Source organism: Typopeltis vanoorti, chromosome 22 (assembly GCF_054136105.1).
Source record: "Typopeltis vanoorti isolate ZY-2024b chromosome 22, IOZ_Tvanoo_1.0, whole genome shotgun sequence".
Taxonomy (NCBI): domain Eukaryota; kingdom Metazoa; phylum Arthropoda; class Arachnida; order Uropygi; family Thelyphonidae; genus Typopeltis; species Typopeltis vanoorti.
The window spans coordinates 67844433-67871020 of record NC_143570.1 but is presented as its reverse complement, the minus strand read 5'-3'; the positions used below and the strand labels follow the sequence as shown (position 1 = coordinate 67871020).

At 35.8% G+C, this 26588-nt stretch overlaps 1 protein-coding gene across 1 annotated transcript in view; it reads right to left on the bottom strand.

The window, feature by feature from the left end:
- LOC150094473 (uncharacterized) overlaps positions 1-26588 on the bottom strand; it is a 261156-nt gene that overhangs the window by 137277 nt on the left and 97291 nt on the right. Inside the window, exon 4 of the mRNA XM_090411803.1 lies at positions 4146-4362. Within this exon, the coding sequence (XP_090267929.1) occupies positions 4146-4362 (217 nt within the window). The remainder of the gene's footprint in view (positions 1-4145; positions 4363-26588) is intronic.

Here is a 26588-nt window from a genome sequence, read left to right as displayed (position 1 = left end):
GAAAAGAGCAAAGCTAATAATAATGGCAAATATCTGTTGGATTTCTGCTCAGGACATGGACTGGTTATTACTAACACCATGTTCCAACATAAAAATGTGCAAAAATTCACATGGAGAGAAGAGGCTAGGAATAAGAAAAGTCTCATTGACTATGTTATTGTTGATAGTGATGTCTTCTCCCTGGTGCAGGACACCAGAGTGTACAGAGGATTTGAAATTGGAAGTGATCACTATTTAGTCTTGAGCAGGATAAAATTGAATTTCATATTGAAAAGAATAACATGTAAGAAAGTTTCAAAGCGAATAAAAGTTGAGCAGCTCTCAGATGTGAACTGTAGACTAAAATACACAAAGATTATTGAAGGAAAAATGAAAGAGTTTGAGAACAGGAATCAAACCTTGGAGATTCAGTGGCAAACTCTGAAGAAAACGTTGATTGATTCTGCCAGAGAGGGATGTGGTGAGGTTGTCTGCAAGGATAAAAAAATCAGAACTTCCTGGTGGACACAGGAAGTTACAGAGGCAGTGAAGGAAAAGAAGAAAGCATATCAAAAGTTCCTGTCAAATAAGTCAGCGTGTGCTCTTAAAGAATACAGAGACAAATGCAAGAATGCTAAACACTGTGTAAAACTAGCTAAACAAAAGTCATGGGAGGACTTTGGCAAGAACATAGAAAATAAATATCAAGAAGGTGGCAAGATTTCTAGAGGTTGTTGAAGAAACTTAGAAATGTAGGAAAGAGTGCTGTAAAAGGAGTTAGAGATGATAAAGGTGACATGAAAACGGGAGAAAATGATACCCTTGAAGTATGGAGTAATTACTTTGAAAAATTGCTAAATGAAACAAGCAACGATAACAGCACAGTGATAAAAAACAATGACCAGGCATGCAGTCAGGAATACATATCCATACTTGATGTTGAAAAAGCCATCAAAGGCTTGAAATGTGGAAAGGCAGCAGGAGTAGATGATATTCGACCAGAAATGCTGAAGTATGGTTATACATACTTCATGAAGTATGTATAACCATACTTCTTGAAGTATGAGTCTTACAGTGGCTGCATTGCATAGTTCAGAAAGCCTGGACAGAGGGACGAATTCCTGATGATTGGAGTAGAGCTCTCATAGTACCCATATATAAAAAGGGAAATAAAACTGAATGTGAGAATTATAGAGGTATTTCCCTACTGAGTGTTCCTGGCATGATCTATGCAAATATACTTGAGAAACGGTTGAGAAGAATTGTGGAAGAAAAGCTTGGTGAAGAACAAGCTGGATTCAGGCCAAATAGAGGCTATCAGGATCAGATCTTCACTTTACGACAAATAGTGGAGAAATCATGGAAATATAACAGAGATCTGTATTTAAGTTTTGTCGATTTGGAAAAGGCATATGACAAGGTGCCAAGAGAGAAGCTATTCAATATGCTACAGTTATATGATGCCAATGGGGCATTATATCAAGCAATACTTAGTCTTTATTTGAGTTGTAAGTCAGCAGTTAGAATTGAAGGAAGTACAGGAAGATGGTTTACTGTTAAATCTGGTGTGAGACAAGGATGTACATTATCCCCTCTGTTATTCATTATCTGTATGGATCACATTATGAAGGAAAGTGGTATTAAACATGATATCAAAATTGGAGATGCTAATGTCAGCTCTTTGCTTTATGCGGATGATGTTATACTTCTAAATAAATCCGCTAGAAGTCTACAAGATTCTCTGACTAAATTGAATAGCTGTTGTAATAGATATGGTATGAAGGTCAGCAATAAAAAGACAAAGACAATGAAAATAGGCAGAATCATTGAAAATGTCAACTGTGTTATGAATGGAGAACCTGTGGAACAAGTGAAACATTTCAGCTACTTAGGCAAGATTTTTACTGAAGACGGTAAATTAAATATAGAAATAGACAACAGAATCAGCAAAGCTGGTATGGTAGGAAGTCAATTGAATAAATTCATGTGGAATAAGAGAGAAATTAGTCGGAACACTAAATTAGCTGTATACAAGACAGTGTTCAAACCAGTTTTAACTTATGGATCTGAGAGCTGGGTCAGAAGAAAAACACTTGACCAAAGACTAGAGACCGCAGATATGAGAGTCCTGAGAAAGATTACAAGCATGAACAGATGGCATCAATGGCAATATATTAAAATCGAGGATATTAGGAAAGAACTTCACATTGTCAACATCCAGGAATGCGTTAGCAGAGCTAATCTCAGGTGGTATGGTCACTTAAACAGAATGGGCGAAGAAAGATTAACAAAGCAAGTGTTCTCTGCCAGGTTGGCAGGAAAACGACCCAGAGGAAGACCAAGATATAGGTTTATTGATACGGTAGAAAGTGCCTTAGACGATAGAAATATAAGATCTGATAATGTTGGAGTCTTGACAAGTAACAGACTGATTTGGAGGAAAATTAGATAGGAGGTTAGTAATGATGTAATTTTTTTCATGTAGTACTATCATATCCTGTACACCCCTTGAGGGTACATGGCAGGAATTTGATGATGATGACCTGTGATATGCATATCCTTACTGCATTCTTGAATATTTTCTGTTACTTCTTGTTTTATTTAACAATATTTCAAAGAGTAATTGCTGCAGACATCTAGAACATCTTTATCTTCAGTTTTTATATCACCTTTATCAATCCTGATTCCTCTCACAGGACATTTTCCTCAATTTCTAAGTTTTTGAAAACATCCAAATGTTTATTGTCTATATTCTTATCAAAATACCCCCGTGGATTTGTTTAGCTGGTTTTACACATTACTTCGTTTTTTTTTTGTTTTTTTTCCCCTCTGAATTCTCTCAGAGTACTTTCGATATGCTTTCTTTTTCATGACCTGTTTAACTTTCTGAGTCCTCCATGGAATTATCATTTTTCTATCCTTGCAAACAACTTCACCATGTGTTTACCTGGGTGAATCTATCAATGTTTTCTTGAGAGTTTTCCAATGAGTCTCCAAGATTTCATTCTTGTCTTCAAACACTTTCATTTCTTCATAAGTAATATTCAATATTTGAGTTCACAATTTCTCTCTGAAAGCTGCTCAACTTTGATTGCTTTAGAACTTCCTTACACACTTTTTTTCTTTTCAGTATGATATTCAGTTTCATGTCCTGAACTAACAAAGCTATGAACAATAAGACTTTTCTTATTTCTTGTGTCTTCTATCCATGTGAATTTGTACACATCCTTATAGTGGAATGTAGTGTTAGTGATGACTAGCCCATGTCCCGAACAGAAATCCAACAGTTACCATTATTTTTAGTTTCGCTTTTTCTCCAAATTTTCCCAAATTATTTGTCTGGTATTCATTTCCTACTCGACTGTTAACATCCCCATCAACTGCCAATTTTTTCTTTTTCTTTGGGCAGCTACCGTATAATCTGCTTAATAGTGCCTGCATTCAAGAATGCTTATCCTTGAGTTTAGTGCTCAGTACTATAGATACTCCTTTCTTTCCCTGATTATTACTGTCTGAATATAACAACATCTTGTAATGGTTATTTAAGAATCTCTCATCTGTTTTGGTAACACTGATTATATATGAACCTAGTGCTTCTGTAATGTCTTCTGACAGTTCCATATCCTTTCCACTGATGCCTATAATGATGACTGTGCTAATCTTGAATTCTGCTGATGTAGATTTGGAGATTGTGAAGTTTGTTCCAGTAGCTGAATTTTCACTGTTTGTCCTGGTTTCCCAAAGAAACAGCAGGGGAATTGTTTAACTGGACAACACTCCAGCTGGCATGAAATTCCATCATTTTGCTTTGTATTAAAAGAAAAAAAATTATACAGGACACACCTTAAACCTCAATACAAGGCATAATAACAATGATGACAATAATAATAACATACAATGTTGTGTTTTTTTTTGTTTTTTGAATAAATAACAAAAAACCATTAATTTACTATATATATATATATATATATATATATATGCTGGATATATATTAATGTTTAGAAACTTACTTATTTTTTAAGATAACTAGTCTGTTAAGCTACAGGATAAGCCTATTGAATTTCACTGCACTATAAAAAAAAAGATACTATTTTGGAAAATTAATTTCAGAATAATTTTCCAAAATATTAACAAAACAATTACTCATGTATTTCATTAAAAAGTACCTGATTTAAGAAGTAAGATAAGCACTTCCTTTTGACCAGCTTCAGCAGCATAATGAATAGGCATTCGATCATAAAAATCAGGCAGGTTGACATCACATTTTCTTCTGTGTGATGCATATCTACAGAGAGACTGATACAATCCAAGACCATGGTGACTACTTTGAGAATGGCTATCAGAAGACTTTCTTAAAGTTCTTTCTTGACTTGTTGACGCTAACTAATTGCAAAATAATTTTATTTCGATGCAATAATTAAGATTTAAAATATTTCAGAAATTTTAAATTTCTGAAAATTATTTCTATGAAAAACATATATTAATTTTAGCAAAATCCCATTTCATGAAATTTAAATTGCAATTTTGAATTTGTTATATTTTAACTGTGCATATTTCATCACAGAAACTTAGTAATAGTGTAAGTAGGTAAGGAGTGAAAGGCAAGATAGAACTCTCAGCTAGTTCTTATCTTAAAAATGTTGGTAAAGTAATGAGACCAGCACTAACATAGTATTGCAGATATTGACTTATGACCTGATATTTCATGAACACTGTTTCAGAAACCTCATTTTCAATGGTGGCAAAGAAAGATATACATTATTTAATATGTTTTTAGACAAACATGGGCATGGAATTTTACATTAAACTTTAAAAAAAAAAAAAAACAGTCATGGTTGCAGATGTATGATTTGTGTTCTTCTGGACAGATGGTTGCTGATCTACCTGTCTGTTCAAAGTGACTGAGAAGAAATATTAATGGAAGTATTAAAATCAGTTTTAATCCTTTCCAAGTGCTGTATATATTCCATTAAGCCTCCAACATGATGTCCTTGTAATATTTTCTTCATCTTTTATTTTTTATTATTATTCGTGACACCTCCAAGGAGTCTGAAGACTCATCGCAGGAGGACACCTATTGTACAACTCTCCGTCTCCACCACCACACCGAACCTCTATTACTATCATCTACATCAGCAGCCCACCACCACCACAGCTAGTATTTTTTGTCTGTAAATTGCATGTGTTCTGAAGGGCAGATTTGTCTGTATGCGGGATGAAAAACCGGAGTTTCCAGGAGGGGAAAAACCCTGCTACATCCGTATGAGATCAGCTAACTCACTTTCGATTGAAAAAGTCCATATAAAGATTCCTCCCGTCATGACAAGACTCAAGCTTAGGCCTTTTCCAATTGAAGGGCGCAACATACCGCTGTTCTTCCAATTGCACTATGGAGGCGCTACAACATCTTTACTGTTTTTTTCAACTATGTCAACTTTTCCCCCTTTTCTATTATATCTATACTATAGCTTGACTCCTTACAGTTATTATCCATTTAATACACTTTACCTTATTCTAATCCGATTAACTTAGTCCCACCTGTAATCCCTTATACTTCCTACAAGTGTTCGCGCTAGTGAAAAGGCCTCTGAAACGGGCAATTCACGGATACAGTTTAATATCTCCCACACCACACTATGTAATTCAGGAAAAATTTATATTATTTATCGAATGCATCATCCTGAATTAATTGTATAGCACGAGAAGATTAGTAATAACACATATAGGACAGATCACTTTCTTAACTAAACCTTAAATTACTCAGTCATGGCAATTTCTCTAATTTAGACACACACAGGTTCGATCATTTTTGTGAGACAGTGCATTGGTCAAAGATCAGGCGATAATTTTTAAATAAACAAAACATGTTTATTTAACCTTAAGCAACTTAACAATATAATACACAATTGGACATTTTCTCTAATGCCTATCTTGAGCTCAAATCATAACCTTCACAATTAGATCTGCTACTCACAATACTTAAATAACTTGTTTACAAATCTAGGCAATCACTGGCTTTACAAACGACATCACTGGTTAAACATTCTTTCTTAACATATACTAGCTAACACTCAGCCTCAATGATCTCTTATAGCGACCTTACAATTATTTTAACAGAGCTACGTTCAGTGGACAGACAATTCTTAATCGTTACCTTAGCATTAGTACAACAGAATCTACTCGCAAATTTTTCAGTATCACATACAGTCCTACCAGTTTTGAAGATTTTATAGTCTGCTGACTGCTTCCCTCCGTCCTATGTACCGACTTTCACTGATCGGCTCTTGGCAGTCGTCCTTCCATAGTTCTTTCCCAGGAATCATAGGACTGTTCCACGTAGGTACCAGATCTATTGTAGGCAGAGTGTATCTGGTTGCACATGGCACGTTCCGTTACTGGAAACACATTTCCGAAAAATAAACTACCACTCCTGGGTTCCCCGTACATAGGAGTAATGCTCCAACAAAATCTCGGGAGTCCGAGTGGGCCAACAAACTGCAGTAAGAGGAAAAACTAAGAGCCTTTTCTGAGGTTCTCAAGACCTCCTTTATATGATCTGTTATAAGTTCTTTGTTTCAGCGTTGGAGATCCCTGGATCTTCTGTAAAAATACTGACGTTAGTTGTCTTGACCTTCAGGTTTGGTGGCAAAATCTCCATATCCGAATGACCTTCAGCTCCTTTGTTCACTCTCAGGTCGCCAACATAATGTGTCTAATCGTCTTAACTTGAGGCAGAAATGTGTCTTTATAACATATTTTATTGGGGCTGTTGCCGCTAGAGGGATTCATAGTGTGTGGTGTTCATGAAAGCTCTGGATAAGATAAGTATTATTTTCAGTTATCGTTGATAAATTTATTTAATATTGCGTAGTTTTGTTTGCCTTGCATCTCTTGTGCATCTTTTTGTGTGTTTTTGGTGTGTTATAATTTGATAAAATACATTGCAAGTAAGTATGGCTCCAGTACGAAGGAAAATGGCAGCCAGTAATGATGGTTTGCCATCTTTATCAAAGAACAGTAGTATAAAACAGATGATTCAGTGCACTAGCTGCAAAATGTATGCTTTGCAGAGTGCGGTCGGAGAGTGGTTAGATGATAATAAAGGAGTGAATGTGTGTAGAAAATGTAGGGAGAATGAAAAACTGAAGAGTATTTCAGATCGTGAGTGTGATATTTTTGTCAAACTTCAGAATGAAGAAAATAGGGATATGACAAGAAACGACGAGGTTGTACCAGAGAATTGTGAGAGTGTGAATGTAGAAAGTGTGAATGATAGTATTAATGGTTTTACTGAGAATAAAAAAGATGAGACAGACGCAATGAGTGAGATCGGATTGTTGAATGGTGCGATACAAAGGGCAAAACAGCAGCTACAGCGTATGAGCAAAAGTCGACTGAATGAACCAGCCAATAATAAAAAGTATGACAGGAAAAATAGACATATGAGTGTGAACATGAACAAAATGAAGGATAGAGTGCTGTATGGAGACTCGTTAGTACGAGGTGTGATAGTAGAGGATTTGACAAAATCGTACCAACCTAGTGCAACCATTAAGGACGTAAGTGAGTCTATTAGAGAGCAAAAGGAAAGGGTGAAAGAAATGATTGTTGTGGCAGGTACGAATGATTTGAAAGGAGACAAAATGGAAACGATAGAAGACCTGAATGAATTGTTTGAGGTAGCAAAAGAAAAGAGTGAGACAGTTAGAATGATTAGTCTTTTGCCACGGTATGACAGTGAAATGTTTAAAAGGAGGGCCATAATTGCGAATGACTTTATGCATGGGTTATGTATGACGAGTGGTGTGGAATTTGTGGACGTTTGGAGTGAGTTCGATGGGTGAAAGGATCTACATAAGATGGATGGCTTGCATTTGAATGGTTACGGTGTAAGAAGACTTGAGAAAGTGTTGCTGAATGTGGTGGATGCGTAAATTCAGGGAAAGTAGATTTATTAAGGGGGGGGGGGAGTAGATATGCAGTCCTTAGGGAGGCAGTTGAATGTAAGAATGAATATAATATGCCCGAGCAAATAAGGACAACAAATCAGAGTGGGATAGTTAATATAAAGCATCAAGGTAGGGTTGGGGCTAATGGGGGTCTTAAATTCATGTACACTAATGCTAGGAGTATTAGGAACAAGAAGGAAGAGGTTTTGGCCATGGTTGGCACTTCCAGACCACAGGTTATTGGTATTAGTGAAACATGGCTGACTGTAGATGATATAGCTAGTGGGATTGAATGTGATGGGTATAGTGTGTTAAGGAATGACAGGGAAAATAAAATGGGGGGAGGAGTATTGTTGATGATATCTGATGAGCTGCAGCCAAGCAGAATAGAAGTTGAATTGCAGGATAAAGAAAAGAGCACATTTGAGGCCATTTGGTGTGAGATTGTGGCTAGCAGAACTAAATATGCAATTGGGTGCTTCTATAGACCAGGTGATGGAAAAGATGGTGGTGACAGTATGCACAAGCAAATAGAAGAAATGAGTGGAAGGAGGGTGATTATTATGGGAGATTTCAACTATGGTCGCATTGATTGGAGTGAGGAGAGGACACACGGGAGGAAGGAATTGGATTTTATACGGTTATTAAGGGATAACTATCTGCGACAGCATGTAATGGAAAATACTTGGGGTCAGAGAGTGCTTGACATAGTAATTACATCTGAGGATTTGGCTGTAACAAATATGACAACATTGCCACCAATCGGTGAGAGTGATCATTGGGTCTTGACTTGGGAGGTGGCTAAAGGTGTAGAATTTTCAATTAAGACAGGGTACATGTGGAATTATCGGGCTGGAAAGTATGACAAGCTTAGGAGTTTGATTGGTTCAGTGCCATGGCATGTATAACTGCAAGGACTAGAAGTCGATAGTGCATGGGAGGTAGTTAAGAAGTGTTTGCATGAAGCAATGGCTGACTGCATAGCTAGAGTCCGAATAATAAATCAACTAGGGTTAAAATAACACCATTAAGCTTGAGCTGCAAAAAGAAGAAACAACTATGGAGGGAATTTAAGGAGAAAGGTGACCGGCAGGCACACGAACGGTATAAGGCGCAGGCCAGAAGGGTAACGAGTGTGGTAAGAAAAGCAAAAAAGGATTACGAAAGAACATTGGCCATGCAGGCTAAAGAGAATCCTAAACAGTTATTTCGATATGTTGCAAGTAAAAGAAAAAATGTATATGGCAGAATGATTTTAAAGAATGCCGATGGTAGGGAGGTAACCGAATCAGTTGATATAGTGGAATTACTGAGCGAGCACTTTGCAAGAATATATCTTCCAGGTGGTGACATTGCAGAAATGAATGAACCAATAGATTATACGGGAATTGTGGTGAATGAAGTGGAGGTGAGTAGTCTATTGCATAACCTCAATGTCAATACATCTGTGGGATTGGATGGTATACTAGCTCGTGTTGTACTAGAAGCAGCTAAAGAATTGTCAGTACCCTTGACCATTTTGTTTAATTCGAGTCTCGGGTCTGGGTTAGTCTCGAGGGGGTGGAAAGAGGGGAAAATAGTTCCACTGCATAAAGGTGGTTTCAAGACTGCTGTTGTAAATTACTGACCGATTAGCATATCAGGAATCATTGTCAAGGTCTTAGAGAAATTAGTCAAGAAAAGAATACAGAATTGGATAGATGAAAATGGGATATTGTATGGGGGACAACATGGTTTTGTGAAGGGCAGATCATGCCTCAGTAACTTGCTCACACTTTATAACACAGTGATGGCTGAACTGGATAGGGGTAATGAGTTTACAGTAATACTACTGGACCTTGCCAAGGCTTTTGATAGGATACCACATAGAACCCTAATCAGTAAACTGGAGCAGATGGGGATAGATATAGGGTTGGTGAGATGGATAGGAGGGTGGTTGAAGGAGAGATACCAGAGAGTGGTTTATTCAGGAGTGGAGTCTAAAAGACGGCTTGTGACTAGTGGAGTGCTGCAGGGCACTGTTCTTGGACCACTGCTTTTCAATTTGTTCATCAATGATATAGGAAAGGATTTGAGAGGAAGTGTTCACTTGTTTGCTGATGATGCAAAGTTGGGTAGAGCAATTGGGAGTGCACAGGATGTCAAAATAATACAGGATGATTTGGATAGTTTGGAGGACTGGGCTAGGAAAAATGGATGTCAATTTAATGTGGCAAAGTGTAAGGTTATGCACTTTGGGGTGAAAAGAATAGCAGCAGTATATCGCATTGGTGGAACCGTACTCCAGGAGATTGATGAGGCCAGGGATTTGGGAGTGTTGGTGGATAGGGAATTGAAGTTTAGGGGGCACATTGCAAAAGTGACTAAAACAGCTCACCAAATCACTTGGCTTCTGAAAAATAACATGCAGAGACAAACAAGTTGTTGTTCCTCTGTATCGAGCCTTGATAAGACCCCATCTGGACTACTGTGCCCAGGTATGGGCACCAGGGTTTCTTCGTGATGGGGAGGAAGTGGAGAGGATCCAGAGACGAGTGACCAAGATGATAGCAGGTCTGTGGAATGAACCTTATGAGAATAGGTTGAAGATTTGTGGGTTGTAGAAATTGGTCGATAGGCAAAGGAGGGGTGATATGATTGAGACATTAAAATTACTGAAGGGTTTCTACAAGATTGATCCAGAAGATATTTTTGAAAATATGACTGGTGGTGGGAGGACCAGGGGCCATGAATGGAAGCTGGGCAAGAGCGTGGTTGAAAGGGTGTTAGAGCTAGGTTTTTTACTTGGAGAGTAGCGAATGAGTGGAATAAGCTTCCAGAGTCTGTTGTGGGTGCTATGACCGTGAATGAGTTCAAGGCAAGGTATGATAGATACTGTGTGAATGTCGAATAGTTGTTCTTGACATGATGTTAGGGCCTCTCTCGATGAGTTTGTCGACTCCTTGGAGTTGCCCGGAACAATAATAACAACAATAATAATAAATACTTCAACATTTGGTTACCTTTTACAATTTTGCATCAGAATTTAACATTAAATCAATGTTATGTATAATTTGAACCTTTACAATATTTTATAACTCATGAACAATTCTATAGTTACCTACCTTTACAAGTTAACAATCAGTATTTAACCATTAAAATACAGCAATATACAATTTTGTTTTTTCCTTTACATGATTAATAACCTCTGTAAAATCAATGTCGGAAAATTTTCACAAAATTTCACTGAATCGGATTTTACATCCTCACAGCATTTAAGCCTCAACACACAGAAGAGCTGTCATTTCGAAAGAGGAATGCTGGGAAGTAAGAAAGTAGACAAGAAAGGAAGGAAAGCAGGAAGAGGTCTAATAAATTATTGAGCTAAGTTCACTAATCTCGGGAAAGTTTTCATATGTATTCTTTAATTACTTTCCAAGGAGACATAATTCCAAAGTTGATAACTCAAATATTGTATACATATCCAGCCTTTATATATATATATGGGAACAGTTTATGCTTAATGAAAAGCAAGTGATATGCTCCAAGGAGCAATATCGAATCTGCCTTAAAAAGTCACTGTATTGAAAATGCATTCGGAAATGCTCAATTAATATATTCTTATTGTTTGAGCAATTATTCTTCATGACTACTTCAAAACTTTGAAAGATAGATGCAACCGACCAGGACGTATATATATGTCCAGATAAATCTGGATACGATTCTGTAACAGCTATTGAATAACATGGATAAGAAGTGCAAGTTGGTCTCACTATTTCATCCACCACAGCTGGCAGAGAGGTTAAGGATACTGGAAGACATATTCAAGTATATTGGACAAGTGAGATCTTTAGCTAATATATTTAAAGAATTTAAGAGATAGACTTAATGATTGAAAAAAAAATTTAATTAAAGATATATATTGAACTGTGATAAAATATATGCTGCAAAGGAGATTTCCACATGGCCAAATGAGACTACAGAACTTTTAGCTATATGCTGTATCTGTATGTATTATCTGTTGTATATATTTTATAGTGGAAATATTCTGAGGAGAATAATATTCATGAATATGTCGAAAAGCTCAGACCCAGAATGCCTAATAACATCTGTATATCATTAATTTTCACACATCGAAACCTTTCAACATTTGGGAAAGGGAATACCGCTGTTTATGACCGGTCATAAAAATTGCCTGCAAGTGGATTATAACAATGGGTGGAGTAACTTCTGTTCTCAAAACTGAAGGAAATGGAATCTGTGTAGCAAATGTCAGTGACCAAGTGGCATATTATGAAACATGGAAATATTCATGAATTATCATTAATTTTCACACATCGAAATCTTTCAACAATCGGGAAAGAGAATACTGCTGTTTATGACCGATCATAAAAATTGCCTGCAAGCCGATTACAACAATGGGCGATGTATCCTCTGTTCTCAAAACTGAACAAAATAACATCTGTGTGTTGCAAATGTTAGTGACCAAACAACAAGGAAGTTTGAAGAAATTTTTCCACTAAAATTGAAGATCAAGGTAGTCTGTATCCTTTCTTTTAAGCTTACACGGTGATCCGAATGCATTTTTGAAAATTATGGAGACAACTACCGTGATTGAATAAAAACTTTAGTTTAATATAACTAAAATCTACATTCGACGTTTAGACCTTTATGTCAAGGTCATCTTCTGGAGCATACAACGATACACAGAAAACAAGCTACACTACAATCAAACTGGTTTGTTAAAGATACTGACCAACCACTGCAACAATTGTTGGCCTGACTTCGGGGGGGAATTATACATCAACGCTCGAGTCCTATGATTAGTGTTATTTGTTGGTTGTAGAAATACACTGGCATAACAACAAGTCTCTATCTATATACATATATTAACATCATGATTATACTTGTACATTCCAGCCAGTTGGTATGGAATGGTTTCTAATACTAGCTGAAGATTGGCTAGAGTCCTGACTTATGCTGGATCTTATATATTAGGTAGGCTGAATGTGTGCCATCCAGATCCTTGGAATTTTCATGCCATCTTTGTTGTTGATATTTGGGATATTTATCAGGATTTCACAAACTTCCTTAAATTTCTTTTCATACCAAGTTTTTGTGTGGAGTAAAGAGCTGGTGCTTTTCCAGTTGAGTTGGTGCAAGGTGTTGAGTGCGTGGTCTAGGAGGCCTGCTTCACCATAATGGTTATATTTAATGTGTCCTTTCTTGCATATAGGGATTGTCCGTCCTGTTTCACCAATGTACGGTAAGTTACAGGTGCAGCAGATTCAATAGACTCCAGGATGTGCTAGTGGGAGGAGAGGATCCTTAGAGGAGTCATTGGCCAATACAGACATGGTAATTCATACCACTGCCCATCACAAAAATATGGAGTCATTAACACTCTTAAAAACAGAGCTACAACAATTTGCTCTAACCAGCAAGCCCTGAAACAAGAACTAAAAATCATCAGCGACACATTCATAAATAATGGCTATAAGAAAAATACTATTAATAAAATATCCATAAAACAACAACAAAACGAATCTAGATTACAGTAAAACCACAGCCATTCCATACATTAAAGGGTTATCAGAAAAAATCAACAGAATCCTACAACATTATAACCTCGATGCCACCTTTAAACCACCCACTAAACTTAAAACCATATTCAACTCCTCTAAGGATTCTCTCCTCCCACTAGCACATCCTGGAGTCAACTGCATCTGCTGCACCTGTAACTTACCGTACATTGGTGAAACAGGCCAGACAATCCCTATACGCAAGAAAGAACACATTAGACACATTAAATATAACCATTATGGTGAAGCAGGCCTCTCAGACCACGTGCTAAACACCTTATACTAAATCAACTGGAAAAGCACCCGCTCTTTACACCACACAAAAACCTGGCATGAAAGGAAATTTAAGGAAGCCTGCAAAATCCTGATAAGCCACCCAAATATCAACAACAAAGATGGCATGAAAATTCCAAGGATCTGGATGGCACACATTCAGCCTACCTAATATATAAGATCCAGCATAAGTCAGGACTTTATCCAATCTTCGGCTAGTATTAGAAACCATTCCATACCAACTGGCTGGAATGTACAAGTATAATCATGACGTTAATATATGTATATAGATAGAGACTTGTTGTTATGCCCAATGTATTTCTACAACCAACAGATAACACTAATAATAGGACTCTAGTGTTGATTTATATATATATATATATATATATATATTTTTTTTTTCCCACCAGAGGTCAGGCCAACAATTGTTGCAGCGGTTGGTCAGTATCTTTAACAAACCAGTTTGATTGTAGTGTAGCTTGTTTTCTGTGTATAGTTGCATGCTCCAGAAGATGACCTTGACATAAAGATCAAAAGGTGGAATGTAGATTTTAGTTATATTAAACTAAAGTTTTTATTTAAACACGGTAGTTGTATCCATAATTTTCAAAAATGCATTCGGATCACCGTGTAAGCTTAAAAAACAAGGATTCAGATCATCCATGGAAATGATACCCACAAGCGCTGCAATCGCTATGGTAAGTTAAAGATTCGTATTTCCCTCTTGATCAATCGACTGGCCTTTTTAAAGAGATGTAGAGACAATAACCTTTTTCCTATCTGCATCAGGATAAAAAAGAAATTTACGTACGCTAAGGCACTCCGTATTTATGACCACACAGAAAAAGCAATGCTCAGAGAATAGATCCAAACAGCTCGTCAAAACCTAGCAACAACACAAAATCAGGTGTTTCAAAATTACAATCAGAACTATCAAACTATATTAATCCAGACATTCTACAAGTACTTGAAAGAATTATTGACAATTCGGCCAAATATACCCTGGAAAAGAATAAAGAAGACCAAATTCCACAGTTTGAAACAATGGCAAAATATGGTGGCCGATCACAGGAATCCTCCAATCAGAAGACCTCCTCCCCGATAAACACCAACAATGAACAACAAACAAGAGAGACCAACCACCCGCAAGCAAGAACCATGTGATCAACCTATCAAGTCACACCCTGAACAACGGCGAACTTATGCTACTGAATAAAGGACTTAACTACGCAATAGCACCTAAAAAGGTAAACAAATCAGATTTTATCTACCACATAGAAAGAGGCATCAGGTCCCTACCTAACAATATAGCCCTTAAAATACGACTAGAAACTAGTAATGTCCTGAACACTAAGAAAACCCATACAGAAAAATTTCACAAAAACAGAACTAGCAGCAATTAAGTCATTAAAAGCCAAACAAAACATAATAATAACGAAATCAGATAAAGGCAATGCCACTGTCGTCCTTGATAGGTCAACATACGTACTTCAAATGAATTAGTAGCTGATAACAACACATATAAAATGGTAAATTGTTACACCTGATATCTTAGGAATATAATATTCTCAGCTATCATGGTGTAACATGAAGAATAAATATCATAAATTAAAACCCCTGCATGAAAAAAATGAATTATTTAATGGAAAATTTCTTGCATCCAGTAAAATGTATAAAACGTAAGGGTTGTTGTTAAAGTAGCTGATAAAGGAAGGAATGTATTAATATTGTAATATGACTTAAAATAAGGAATTCTAACTAAATAAGTAGCTAACAAAGGAAAGTATAGATTAATATTGTAATACGATTAAAAATGAGAGTTAAGTAAATAAGTAGAAAAGGGTGAGTCATAAAATACGTTATGTGAGAGATTAAGTTATTAAGTAGAATTCATAGAAAAGGTTTGAAAGGGGATTAAGTCAGGCTAGCACAAGAAAAGCAAAGCTATCGCTTAGGGCCAATCCCCGGATTGAAACTTTGAGAATGGGCTTGCCGATCAAATGACGTTTGGCGAGAAAACGCCACCCTAATTGGTCGATGATTAAAAAAACAAGTAGAAGGAGGAGAAAGGAAGTAAGAAAAGGTACCGTTAGGGAAGCAGCTATAAAAGGGTTGGTAACCCCACAGAGGACTTCTTTTTGGATAGTCGCTTTTGGCCTTGGAGTTTGGTTTTGGTTCCAGTGGAGTTCACGGGGTTTTCCTGAGTGGCGACAGGGGTGATATATCCTCGTCACAACACGGAAACGAAAGTGAGCGGGATTTCGATTCCCGTTTTCCAGAGTAGGAAGCAAAGGAAAAATTGCCATAGAGTCCTAGAAAAGGAGGGATCTTCTTCGTTTCGATGCTAGTGATAACTACGCAAAGCAGAAAGCTGTAAAGAGATCGATGTCCTCGTTGCTGATAGTAGAGCAAATATATGTGTGTTAAAGTATTCCAGAGCTCCGAGAAGTTATACCAAAGGTTCGTTTGGAAAAGAATAAAGGCCCATACGAAAAGCTCAAGAAAGGTACTGTAAATCATAACCTTTGTTAGCTAGAAATTTGTCTGTGAAAAGTATCGTGATTCCAATATAGAACTGTTGAAGTTATACTAGGACTTTAGTATATGATAGAATGTGTTATGTGTAGATTGACTAGTGTTAAAGATTTGTGAATGATTAAGAGTACTAAGGTATTTTTGCATGTCTATTATATTGCACAAGATATTTAAATGACATAATTGTGTGTTAGTGCAAATAACGGTATAACGGAATAGTGTGAATTAAGTAATTACGTATCCTAAGAATTGAATGCCTAATGTAATGTATAAAATAATTGAAATGTCACAAGTATGTGTTAGCAGTGAATGATTTGTTAATCTACTTCAGTATTAATAATCAGATAGTGTGAATTGATCTAATTTGTTCACATCAGGTGAATTTATGAATTAATGTGTATGGCGGCATAATCACAAATAGCCATATTGCTTGTAATGATTTAATGTTAGTCTATAAGTATTTTAGTTTAGTATTTGAATTGTACCATGTTTAGAATCTTAATAAACCTTTTGTTCAATGATAAAAGAGTTGTCTGATATTGCTATTCCAATGCACGCTTAAAATCATCGTACCTAATCACGCGGGAAATTTAATGTTGAGGAAAGAGATTAAGAGTCACGACTGAAATAATATTTAAATACTAAGAGATATATTCGAAATTGACTTTCTCCCTATTTATGACAACATAAATGGTGCAGTTGATAACCACTTGAAAATATTGTACTTAGTCACACGGAAATTTTAATTGAGAATCGAGTTAAGTGTCACGACTGCAATAGTTACACTTTCAGATATATTTGAGTTCTTTCTCCTTGTTTATGTATGTAATATCCTAAACTAAATATCCCAAAAGGTGCAGTATAAATACAAATATTAGGGGTACTACGGGGAGCAATAACTTAGATATTGGTATAAGTTTTGGTAAAATCTCGGGCATAGAAGTTAGAAGAATATAGATACAAGGAATTTGTAAGATTAGAGTAGAAATTGTAAATTGGGACGCAACAAAATTATAACCCAACAAAAAGGATAAAACTCAAGTCAGTCACTTCATGGCCACCAGACACGGTTAAAAAACTCAAACCCCACTACGCCCCCCCCCCCCCCAGAATATATGGGATCCTGAAAATACACAAACAAAATATGCCCCTCCGACCAATCGTAGAAGGAATAGACAGTCCCAATTACCACTTAGCCAAGAAATTAGCAGTAACACTCAAGTAGTTGGCAGGTCATTCCCCCTCCTACATAAGAAACACACAACACTTTATAAACAAAATTAAAAACATAACACTTGACAAAGAAGACTTACTAGTCAGTTTCAACATTGGTGAAACAGGCCAGACAATCCCTATACGCAAGAAAGAACACATTAGACACATTAAATATAACCATTATGGTGAAGAAGGCCTCTTAGACCACGCACTCAACACCTTACACCAAATCAACTGGAAAAGCACCTGCTCTTTACTCCACACAAAAACTTGGTATGAAAGGAAATTTAAGGAAGTTTGTGAAATCCTGATAAACATCCCAAATATCAACAAAAAAGATGGCATGAAAATTCCAAGGATCTGGATGGCACACATTCAGCCTACCTAATATATAAGATCCAGCATAAGTCAGGACTCTAGCCAATCTTCAGCTAGTATTAGAAACCATTACAGACCAACTGGCTGGAATGTACAAGTATAATCATGATATTAATATATGTATATAGATAGAGACTTGTTGTTATGCCCAATGGATTTCTACAACCAACAGATAACACTAATAACAGGACTCTAGTGCTGATGTATAATTTTTTTTTTCCACCAGAGGTCAGGCCAACAATTGTTGCAGCGGTTGGTCAGTATCTTTAACAAACCAGTTTGATTGTAGTGCAGCTTGTTTTCTGTGTATAGTTGTATGCTCCAGAAGATGACCTTGACATAAAGGTCGAAACATCAAATGTAGATTTTAGTTATATTAAACTAAAGTTTTTATTTAAACACGGTAGTTGAATCCATAATTTTCAAAAATGTAGTCTGTATCCGGTTCTCAAATCTAGTAATACGGAGTACTTTCTTCACAAGTTCGTATTATAGGGTGAAAGTTTCAAAACCGTAATGCCGTGATTTTTTAAAAGTAATAGGCCTGCAGATTTAATTTTAATATGAATAATAAAAGACAAGGGACTTTGTTTAAGTTTGGTGTTAAGAAATCTCTTATTGAAGGTGTATGTGATGCAACAAATAGCGATTCATCCACCTACAAAGCGATCTCCAGGATGTACAAAAGGAGGGGAAAACTACCAGCACACAAGAGCAAAAAAAGTCTGCATTCACTCATAAGTACTTATAATATTATAAATTTTTGGTGATCAGAATGGGATATGTCAATGAAAATCAACACATTAATTTAATGATGTTTATGTTTAATTAATTATTAATTAATTATGAATTAATAATAAAAAATCAGAAAAATTAACAATTAATTAATACATTACAAAATAACCAAGGTGTTCCGTGAAAATTTCAGGATTTGTGAAGTGTTCCGTTGTCAGAAAAGTTTGGGAAACCCTGTTCTAAAGAGTGAATTCTTTAGAACACAACAAAATAAAAATATATTTAATTTTATTTTTTGTTGATTAGAATGTTTTAGATTTGTATCCATGATGGTTAACTTACTCCACAACGGTCTTTAATATAACAAATTTGGATATAGGTGAGGCATAACATACTTGGAGCAAATAACATTCCTTAAAAATATAACACTTACACACCTCCATTCATTTCTAGCTCCATTAGTATTATTCTTTCCTCTGGGCTTTCTATAAACCTTTCGCCAGTATGAAATGCACTAATGAAACACTCATTCACTAAATCTTTTTGTTAAAATGCAGTGGCTACAATGCTAACATCTACCATCTTTGTTAATGTACTATAATTGAACTATAGTACATTAGAACAGTGTGTGTAACTCTTGTGTGTATTGGGACTATCATACAGGTATCATCATCAAATAGTGACACAGTACTAACGTACTATAGTTAAACTATCCTAAATTAGCACGATGAATGAGAAGAAAATTAACACTGGATTTGAAAACCCATAGATTGTACTCATTAGAAAAAAGATGAAAGGGAGGATTGTTTTCCAAAGTAAAAAGAATAAATAAAGAGGGAAAATTGTTCTGCGAGTGACTGAAAATGTTTAACAAATATATAAGGGAGCAGGGAAACTACCAGTGCCAATATTTCTAATGTACAATAGCTATTGAAATATTTGAAGAACATAAAAGGGTTGTTTGAAAAGTTTGGTAAATTTCCAACAGATGATGACACAATTCGTTCATTCATACCAGTGTCAGCATATATCATCTTTTTCATGACCTCTGGCAAAATTTTAGCTAGATGCGATGCACAGTTCTCGTTTGGCAAACATTTAAAATGACCGTGTTCGCATTTTTCATAAAAATGGATAAAAACGAGTTTCATGCAGTGATAAAACACTTTTATTTCAAGAAGTGGACAGCCGCATGGATAAAAGCCGAGTTACATGCAGTTCATGGGGACTCTGCACCAGCATTAAAGACTATTTATTTTTGGATAAATGAGTTTAAATATGGTCGTAAGTCCATCAAAGAAGAAGCTCGCTCTGGACACCTGACTGAGATCACTACGAAGGAAATGATTGACAAAATCCATGGTATTGTACCATAGTACAATACCATGGATTTTTACAATACCATGGTACAATTCCACGATATTGCTGAAATTGTAGGTATCTCAACTGAATGGGTGTACAATATCCTGCACGAAAAATTGCACATGAAAAAGCTGTGTGCACAATGGGTGCCGCGATTTTTGACTGTCGATCAAAAACAAATGCGAAAAGACATTTCAACGCAGCGTTTGGCGATGTTTAATCGCAATTCGCAGGATTTTTTGCATTGATTCGTGACTCTAGACGAAACTTGGATCGACCACTAGACACCTGAGTCCAAACCGCAGTCCAAACAGTGGACAATGCCTGGTGAAAGAGCACTGAAAAAATTTCAAAGTAGCCTATCATGATAATTCCTTGGGATTCCCAAGAAATTATCATGATAGACTATTTGGAAAAGGATAATAAGACAATAACAGGAGTCTATAATGCATCATTGTTGGACTGTTTAAAAGAAGAACTGAAGAAAAAACTGCCAAGATTGGCACACAAAAAAAGTGCTCTTTCATCAAGACAATGAACCGTCCCACACACCGGGCCGTCGCAATGGCAGAATTGCACAAATTGAGGTTTGAATTGGTTCCACATCCACCATATTCTCTGGACTTAGCCCCGTGTGACTTCTTGTTGAAAAGGCTGATAATGACTATTTTGCACAATTTGACAAATTCTACTTTTTAGATGGGATGAAAAAATTGGAAACTCGCTGGACCAAATGTGTAGACCTCAATGGAGACTATGTTGAGAAGTAAAGGTGACTTTTTCCAAAAAAATGTGTTTAACTTATTTTTTTTACCGAACTTTTCAAGCAACCCTCATACAAGTATCAGAAACTGAATGTCTGTGTGAAAGAGAATGATGAGAATTGGTGAGAAATGAGTCATTAATCAACCTAATTGCTCTCTTTTGCAGCAAGATAAGTACTTTTAGAGGGAACCATCTCCAAATGTGAGAACAATATACAATGTGAACAGATTAGTTGCAAAGTTTCAGGATAAAGATTCATAGCTAGTATCATATGGAGGTGGACATTTTTCTCCTGAAAACTTGGGTTTTTTTTTTGCCCCTCAAAACAGTCAAACTGGCCCTGTGAACACATATCTACAAACATAGGATACTAACTGCAAGATGGAAGAGATTTGAGCCTCACCATCTTATCTTTCTACTGCACATTATGGATCTCAGGTAGAGATCCATAACAGTCAACTTCCTGGATGGAGATTAGACTTGATAGGACAGTGTTTTCACCACTGCTGATCAACAAGGAAGCTTTCTTGAATATGTCAACTACCTTTAAAAATGCCATGGAAAAATCTGGGTAATCCATGTAGTTGCTGTTGATATCCCTGAAGCATTTGAGTGGATTTGTTACAAATGCCTGTTAAGTAAGCTCCCATCTTATGATCTATCCTCTGACTTCTATCACTAGATTTTAATTTTTCTCTCTCTCTCTCTAGTCACATATTGCATGTAATGCTATGGATGAATCTTTATCCTGAAACTTTGCAACACATTTTTGCAACTAATGGAGAGATTTTAAAGCCTGTCTTCTTTTATCTACTCTTCCTTCTATATGCCAATGTCTTCCATTTGAATGCAAATCCAGTCCAGTTTTGCTTTCTGTGCTTCTTTCTTATTTGACAAACCTTGCACTACACAAATGAACAACCTTCTAAACTGTTACCTTCTGCTTCACAGATACTGGGGGAAACTCTGAACTGGGGTTTTGATAACCTTGTTAATTTAGGTTTTTTGTTCTTGGGATAACCTAGCTTCCGTCTTTCTTTGCATAAACATATTATTACAAATATTGCCTCCTTAGTATCCAAGATATTAGGATTTCTATTTCATTCAGGATGTTAACTTGACCCCTAAGCAACTGTTAACTCTGTTACAAATTACACATCTGTTCAACATTGCTTCATAAGATGGGAGCTTACTTATCAAGCATTTGTGCCAAATTGACTGAAATGCCTCCAAGATATCAACAGCAACTACATGAGATTACCCAGATTTTTCCATGGCATTTTTCCAAAGATGGGTGACATATGCAAGAAGCTTCCTTGTTGATCAGCAGTGGTGAAAATACTGGCCTGTCAAGTCTCATCTCCATCCAGAGGGGGTTGACTATTATGGATCTCAACCTGAGATCCATAACATGCAGTAGAAAGATAAGATGATTAGGCTCAAATCTCTTCCATCTCACAGTCAGTATCCTATGTTTGTAGATATGTGTATTCACAGAGCCAGATGGGCTGTTTGAGGGGAGAAAAATCAAGTTTCCAGGCAAAAAATTCTCTGCCTCCATATGAACTATATGACTCAACATTTGATTGAAAAAACCTGATAAAGATTCCTCTCATCATAGACAAGATCTGAACCCAGGTCTTTCCAACCAAAGGGCTCATCTATAACAACTGAGCTATGGAGGATCAAAACCTTACTGGTGATTGTTCATTACATGCAACACAAAACTGATATAACAAAAAAACTGAGAGTTTATTTATGGTTTGCTCAGTTATATTAGAAAGACTGATTGAAATTATAACCTCACAGCTAAAGCTGAGGCAAGTATATTAGGTTTGTAAATTGTATGTATTCTCCTGATTGGTTTACCTGATTTGCATGATGAAATTTTAGAAAGAACTGAAGTTAAAGAAGTTATATGTTGCGACCTCAGATTATAGGTATTAGTGAGACCTGGCTATCAGAATCAGACTTACTAACTGGTATCGAGTGTCAAGGGTACAGTATTTTTTAGGAAGGATAGAGAGGATATGAGAGGAGGGGACCTGCTGCTAATGATATCGAATGACTTGAATCCAGTTAGAGTTGAGACCTATGATTGCAGTAATACTACTAACAATATTTCATGTGGCAGTGAGTTTGAAGCTATCTGGTGTGAGGTGGAATCTAACAAGACTAATTACATAATGGGGGGTTGTTACAGACCTGGTGGATCAGTTGCTAGTGATGAAGAAATGCATCACCAAATAGAAAAGATGAGCATGAAAAGAGTAATAATGGGAGACTTTAGGTATCCAAATATTGATTGGGTAGCAGCAGAATCTCATGAGAAGAATGAAAATGCATTTATTGAGCTGTTGCAAGACAATTTCCTCAAGTAGCATGTGAAAGAAGGAACTTGAGGGCAAAGGTTGTTAGATTTTATTATAGTGTCAGAGGGCATTTCAGTTAAAGAAGTAACTATTCTGCCTCCCATTGGTTACAGTGATCATGCGGTACTCAAGTTTATGAATGTTTCATTCAGAAAAGAATACATGCTAAACTACAAAGCAGGAAATTATGACCGACTGAGGAGTATACCGAGTTCAGTGGAATGGAATCAGTTGCTGGATGGAAAGAATATCGAGAGTGCATGGGAAGCATTTAAACAACACTTGAATGATGCGACAGAATGTGTTCCAAGAGTTCGAAGAATAAATAGGGTAGCAGTCAAATGGATGTGTAATCTTATCAATCTCTTGCTTAATGCGGAAGGAATACTGTGTGCATAAGGATGACATCCATTATGAATGTTATAAGCAGTAGGCTAGAATAGTCACAACTGTTGTAAGGAAAGCAAAGTCTGAGTATGAAAAGAAACTGATGCTGTGTGCTAAAGACAACCCACAATAATTCTATCGATATGCTGCAAGTAAAAGAAAGAATGAATATGAAAGAATTACTCTTCTAAATTCTGATGCTTGTGGGTCACAGATGTAGAATACGTTGTTCAGTTAATGAGTGTCCATTTTGTTAAAAGTTATCAACCTGGTGTACGCAACATTGAGTTCACAACTACCTCTTCACTAGATGAAGAAATGCAGGTGTATGATGCCTAGGTATTAGAGCTGTTGTACAAATTGAATAAGAATTCAACAGCAGGGACTGATGGGATATCAGCACATGTGCTAAAAGAGTGTTCAGCTGAACTGGCTATTCCTTTGACCGGGCTGTTTATTATGAATCTCAGAACAGGGAACATTACTTTCCCCCTTTGATATTTTGCCAGAAAATATCAAAGGGGGAAAGTAATGAATGTTGCATGTTGGGAATGATAATAATTTACCAAGCTTATCACAATACAACAGAACCACTCAAATGCAAAACAGGAGGAAGCAGGGCTGGACAGTAGTCACAACCAATAGATTTGGAGAGTCCAAAAAGTATGAAAGCACAACTGCCATTTGGATCTGATATAATTTCAGATCTCAAAATGAGTTTTGGAAATATGGATAATTACTTTCAGCTATTTAGAGCTTCAGTACTAACAGAAAACAGACAGAGCCGAAAGCTCATTGAGATGTGCTTGATTCTTCTTTTGTATCACCTTTGATTACTACTTGGAAATGAAAGTTCAAATAAGAAATGAGAAATAAACATGAAATGAAGAAATGAATGTTTCCATTTAAGAATTGTTTCAGTAGTATGTTCAGTGAAAACATATTATTGAGAATGAGATGACTGAAAACAATAATCCAACCAAGGAAATACTACAACACAGAAATTATGAAGATCCATCCACTTGGCATACTTATGTCAGATAACACATGCAAGAATGGCTAAGTGATGCTGCTCTGTGGAAGAAGAAGAAATCAAATACTAGACTGGGTCTAAACTGTGGATGACAAAAACATCCACTGTACTATACAGAGTCACTAGTAAGAAGTGATCAAGAAAGTTTGTTACGATAGTTAAGGTTATCTGATAAACATATGAATGATTTGTGTAACATCACTGGTGACAGCAAATGACTATCAACCATTATCTCTGAATCTGACCACTGATCCAGCAGGAAGTCATAAACGTGCTGGTTCAGTGGAGTTGGAAAATACAGTAGTGAACTAGTGAAGAGGAAATCAATCACGTTATGAGTTGTAGCATTAGGATAGCAAATCAAGAAAGCAAATGACTTCAAGAAACAGTGGAAGGGGAGTATAATTATTAGTCAAAGAAGATCAAGAGATTTTACATTGGAAATTCTTTAACATGGCATATCAAAACAAACACACGCATAAAAGCCACCTTTGAGACAAAGATTGTGCAAAACTGAAATGAGTACACACCGAGGAAACCAAAATTCAAATCTGTGTTAGGAAAACTGGTTTTTGTAGATGGATTTTTTTTTCGTTTCTCCAAAACACAGTAGTAGAAGGAATGAATGAGAAAGAAGAAACATCTGTTTTATGAGTCTGAAGCTAAACTGTGACCCAGTTTTGAACATCTGCTGCACATATTTTCATTTTAACAACAGTGACCATAGAGAAATGTCTCATAAAACAGATGTTTCTCCCTTAAATTTCGATTCTTCCTTACATGTAGATTCCTTAGAAGTCACAGAAACCTCATTGTATTTACTTATTTCTAGTAAACAGCATCATTTGTTTATTGTCATGCAAGCTTATATGCATGTGCAACAATCTATGAAATGAACAATCAGACTGAATAATGTTAAGCCAATGTACCTTTTAAGCAATAATCGTGAACAGTTTCATGATAAATAGTAATAATTTTATTAAACTGTTTAAACTAAACATATTTGGTCATTTTATAATTAAAATACAAACTTATTACTGATCATTTACAAAACAAACGTTTTGTAAAGAAACATAAAAAACCTTGTAAGGGTTTACAACGTTTTTTATGTTCCTTTCAATTTGCATTTACTAGTTTTTATGTCTTTCCATAAATGCCTTGAAAAAGCCAGACAGTTTGCTGGCTAAACTGGTAGGCTCGAATGTAAGTTTGTTTTGTAAATGGTCAGTAATAAATAAGTTTGTATTTTAGTAATAATTTTATAAATTTTCACATTCATGATATTGACTTCTAAAAGAAAAAGTTAATTTAATATAGTTGACCTTTGAAAAATGCAGGATTGAACTGCATGATCCACTCATGCGCATTTTTTTTTTTTTTTTTGGAATAAATATATTGAACATTTTTTCAGAGATTTCAACAATTTGAAAAAACTCACAGATGAATTGCATAGCTTAGAAATATCAAAAAAATTAAGAAAATGTTAGGTATGTCATTAATGCATAAAATGTGTAGATACTAGTCTATTTTATCATTTACTACTATAAAATAAGCACAAATTTATTAAAAAAAGTTAAAATTTCAAAACTTGTGCACATAAATGCTTACAGACTGATGGCGACATTTGCAATCGAAAAAAAATGTAAACAAACATAATGTGGTATTAAATAATATGTAGTATTAAATAAAAATAAAATAAAATATTAAATAAAAAAAATTGTTATTAATTAGTTAAATTAATGAATTATCATAAAATAAAAATTATAATGATTCATTCATTAGTGTATAGGCCATGCTAAAGTGAAGCAATCTTATCAATTGCACTAGACTACCATAAAGCAATCATATTGCTGCTGCTTCGTAATCAAGGCATGAATAGTTATACCTGTAAATAAATATGAATTTCTTTATCACATTATCTTTTCATTTTTGATGTCTAATGTAAGTGTTTTGTATCATATAAGACAATATTGATGTAGATACTGACAGACATATGATTCATCCTGTAAACAGAAAACGCAAACTTGCGGTATCAATGAATACA